The sequence below is a fragment of the Egretta garzetta genome, unplaced genomic scaffold, assembly GCF_000687185.1.
Source record: "Egretta garzetta isolate BGI_Z169 unplaced genomic scaffold, ASM68718v1 scaffold567, whole genome shotgun sequence".
Taxonomy (NCBI): domain Eukaryota; kingdom Metazoa; phylum Chordata; class Aves; order Pelecaniformes; family Ardeidae; genus Egretta; species Egretta garzetta.
Window position 1 is genome coordinate 15238 of NW_009260348.1, and position 4546 is coordinate 19783.

The window sequence follows — 4546 nt, forward strand, 5'->3', positions numbered from 1 at the left end:
AAAGGGGTGGCTGGTCAGTGGGGGTCGGCGGACCACGGCCGGAGGGTCGCCGGGCCAGCGACGCGCAGCTCAGCCGCGTCCCTTCAGCCGGAGGGAGGCTTTTGGAGAACGGGGATGGCAAAGTCCTGGTGAGCGCCGGACGCAACGCGGCAGGGAGGGAAACTCAGAACGTTGCAAGTGACAAAGCAAAGTGGTGTTGGCCCTGGCTGGGCAACGCAGCAAAGCCAATCGAGCCAGAATGGAATTATTATTATTTTTCTTTTTTTAATACAGCAGATGGACCCACTTTTTTTTTGGGGGGGGGGGGGGGGGAATAAAATACTCTTTGTGTAAGAACTGTTTCCCTCCTTAACTCTGCCATTCCGCTCCTTCAAAGGGTGAAAGACTCTTCAGTGCAACCTCCAAGGGAAGGAGCCGCCACAGGAAAGCAATCCTTTACTTTGAGATAAACGGAAGCGGGAAGAAGTCAAATCACACAGGCTGGCAGGATTAAAAGGGGAGAGGGGAGAGAAAGAAATAGCAGAGTTAAAGGACACCTTTGTGCTTTTTGGCGTGTTTCTCACACCCTGGCCATACTCTAAAAAAAAAATGTTCCCTTCAAGTCCAAAAACAAAACGAACCAAACAAACAAAAAAAAAAAAAATCAAGAAGAAAGACTGCACGGAGAAGCTGGCTAGATAAAGCACAACAGTGGAAGTGACCCGCATGGGAAAACGCTACCTTGCTTCTCTCACGCTCGGGCGCCTGTTCTGAGACCGATTTGCTGCTGCTGCTTCTTTGGAAAGACACAAAAACCAGAAGAAAGCATCGCATCCCCCCCTCCCACCCCCCATGGGTCAGTACAGGTAATAAAGTAACTCCTCGGGGTAACTAGCCGATAAGCTTTAGTAATACTGCAGTTGTAAGACAGGGAAAGTTCTGAAACACTTGGCCTAAAAGGAAAAGGGAGGCACAGTTTTAGAAAAAGATGCTTTTTTTTTTTCTCTTATACAAAAATAGACCATAGTCTCGTTAGCAATTAATAAAATTGGCTGCCTTGGTATAAAATTATAAAAGTCAAAAGACAGACAGGTCTCAATCTTCCCAGCACTGGTACATGAAGGTTAATGCAGGCAGACTGGACCGCGCATGCTGGAGAAGCCACTGCAAAGCGCTTACGCCCGCTGCTTCCAAACGCACAAGCGGATTAAAAAAAAAAATTTTTTTTTTTTTCCTCCATGAAGGATCCACTGCTGCACTGCACAAGGCACTCAGTGCAGATCCCCGGGCTGATCCCCGCCTACTGACACAACCACCTCAAGAGAGCACACACCGGAGATGACAAAAGCAGGAACAAACAACGAGAGCTCTGGGTACTTGGTGTATTTAACGCGGTGCCATGTAGAGCAGACAGCTTGCATATGAACAGTCGCAGGTGCCAGAGAAGGAGGTAACCTAGCAGCATTCCAGTTCCTCACCATTTGAAGGACAATTTGTAACCCAGTGGACCTGGGCCAGGGGTAATTACACTTCATGCCAAACTTTAATCCATGAAAACTACTGATTCTTAACCTTTGGGAGCTTCGTTCACTTTAGGCAAGTTTTCCCTTAAGTGTCAAATGCTGGCTTCAAATAAGCAGATTTTTTTTTTTTTTTTTTTTTTTCCCATTTGTTACATTCCAACATTCAGAGAGGCTTAAAAACTCGAGAGGACCGTGCCGGGCGCTGGGCTTGCGACCCGGCTCAGACACAGACACGACAGATTCGGCATCGTAAGTAATCCCCAAGTTCTTCAACCACGAGGAATTAATGCTCGTCTCTGAAAGGAATCTAGTTGTATAAAAGGGAACGTAACGTCCAGGTGACTTTTTTCTGCCCTACCCAGTCCAGATTAGCGCCAGCTAAAACTGCTGTTGGTCATACTCTGCTATCAGTTTTTTAATATGAGCCAGTTTGTTGTGGAGGTATTCGCAGCGGTTCTTCTCTTGGCTGTAATTGGGGTTAGTCTGTGGAGAGAAATGAAAATGCAGTGACGGAAGGCAATTCTGCAGAACCCAGCGACACCTACGCTGAACCCAGACGAGGCTATCGGATCTCAGGGCATAAATAAATGACCAAGGAATGAAGCTTTTCTGGCTGGAGGAGGAGATACCCATTTAAAATGGACCTACTCTGTCCAAACAAGGCAAAGGCCAAAATCCCTTTTCATCAACACCCAGCTCCAGGAGCCTCATCACAGCCTCACGCACCTTGAGGGAGGCTCAGCCTAACGAGGAGCAGCTGGGCCACCGCCGTTAGCTTCCAGCAAGCATCACCTGCCCTTTAGCCCCAAGTTAGCACTGAATTGTGCAAGTCTGGGAGCTTTAAAACAAAGATGAACTTGCAACACACAGGGAACCTCTTCAAAAAGCTCTGAAATCCCTCGGGGACAGCAGAGCTCAGGGCCATATTCATAGATTTTAAAAAAACCAACCCCAAACCAACAAGTCCCAGCCCTGGTGTATGGATGCCCCAGCCTGCCTCAGTATTTCTACCTCATCCAGCCAAATCATAAATCCCTCCAGTCGACAACTGTTGCTTTACATACACAGACAGAGATGTAAAGTATTCCATGTGCCTCCCACACCAAAAAGCCATGCTGAGCCCCCCAGGGGACTATGTACCCACAGGATTCATACTGGAGACCAGCCTCAAATCGCACCCCGTATGCCAGCAGACCCCAAGACCTGATCCTGTTACCACTCAGCCTGTGCATCTGACATACAAACTGTTCTTCTTGCACTTGACGGGATAGAGGCACTACTCGAGCACTTTTGTTTCTTGTGCGAGCATGCCACCAACACGGCTGATCCCAGGATCCAGGGGAGCAGCCTCGACTCCCCACAAACCCTTCTCTGACCCAGGAAGGGATCGCTTTTTGGACAAGCTCGTGCTGAACAAAGATCTGCTAGAAAGCTTCAGAGACTGGGTTTTTCACTTGGCAAGCACCCATCTCTTTCAGTCACTAGGGGCACCACCCAAAAGCCTTTTTCTGTGGCTGGTAATTTTTACTTACCTTTTTAATTTTCCGATATTCCTGTAAAATTTGATCATGGATGGTCTAAAAAGGAAAAGATAGCTTATTATTTCCAAAAGAGCCAACAGTCCTGCAACCTACTGCACAGGCAAGCATTCACTGATGGCTCCACGTACACATTTCCTCCAAATACTGACCAAAATCTACTCCTGCCACGACCTCCCCCGTGAGATCTGATGGCTACGACCAGCCTGACTGACTCTGGGACTGCACTGGTGCTGACACCAGCAGCGCTGGAAGGATCAGGCCCCATCCCCCAGCCATAAGAACTACCTGTAACAGGCACTTGGGTTGGCAGGATAATTGGCATTTCCTCCACAGCTCAGACTAATTTTTCCCCAAGATATAAAAATAATTCAGTGAGGAATCACTGAATTTCTCAGAGAGAGGGGAAGGGTGTTTGAGGGAGGAAGCAGCGCTCAGTACAATAGGTGCTCTGTAGAAGTCTGTTTATTATACTCAGTGAGACTTACTTTCTCAAGATAATGAATAGTTAAAGCTCTTTTAAAATCAGTCTGACAAGTCAAATAATGCTACATTATTAAGATCAAAGATTCCAGAGAAACAGATGACCCCGTAATAACTCCCCTTCCAGCCCCGATACACGACCATATGTGCGAATATGAATTTTCTGGCTGGGATACACTAATAGCTTCCAGCAGCTTTTGGCTAAAGACACCAATTGTCTCACTGAGGCCTTTCCTTGTCAACAAGTACCATGATGTGTGCTCCAGCTTGAAAACGAAAGAACACAGAGCTGTTTTAAGAACAGTCTACAAAGCTGTCAGCTGTGTGCACGTTCTGAATCCACCAGTTCGGGGCTCTGGGCAGTACGTTTTAGACACCAACCCATCCCCAACAGCCCTGCATATAGTGTAGCTAGAACGAGCCACAGCATCGCCACTTGCAGAAATAGCTTTTTGAGAGATCTGTTTCTACCTTATATTCTTCAGAGCCCTGCAAAAGTTGCTTCAGCTTGGCATCTAACTGCGTAAACCGTCGAGTTATCCTCTCTATCCGAGCGTGCAAGTCTCTGTACTCGTTGTATTCTGCATTGAAGTCATTTTTGTAACTCTGACGTTGCTCCGAAGAGGAAATGGCTGCGTATTTTCTGGAGGGAGAATAATTTAGTTAATCAACTTAGTAAGCCTTCTCTCCAGACAGCATGAATACTGCGATGCTGGAAACTGGGATGATGACAAGTCTACCAGGTGACTGCATTTGAAAACAAATACAGTCTCTTATGATTCGCATTACAGTAGCATGGAGGTAACAGTCAGGATTATTGCCTTGGCCTCTGCAGAAAAGAAGACAGTGTTTGCTCCCGTAATTCCCTATCTATGGCAGATAGGGTGGAATACGAAGGTACAGTAAAGCCTGGGAGCAGCTGAGGGTGTAGGAGGACATTCAGATAGTACTACTACAGCTTTTCTAACTCCTGCTGTCCTGCAGAACATGGAGTTCTGCATCTGTTCCAGACCTTGGAACAGC

At 47.1% G+C, this 4546-nt stretch overlaps 1 protein-coding gene across 1 annotated transcript in view; it reads right to left on the bottom strand.

Annotated features, from left to right (window-relative positions):
* Nucleotides 1–1213: 1213 nt before the first annotated feature.
* ELL (elongation factor for RNA polymerase II) overlaps nt 1214–4546 on the bottom strand; it is a gene marked incomplete at its 5' end in the record, with an annotated part of 56681 nt that continues 53348 nt past the window's right edge. The window contains 3 exons of the mRNA XM_035898178.1: nt 1214–1985; nt 3035–3079; nt 3995–4166. Of these exons, the coding sequence (XP_035754071.1) occupies nt 1881–1985; nt 3035–3079; nt 3995–4166 (322 nt within the window). The remainder of the gene's footprint in view (nt 1986–3034; nt 3080–3994; nt 4167–4546) is intronic.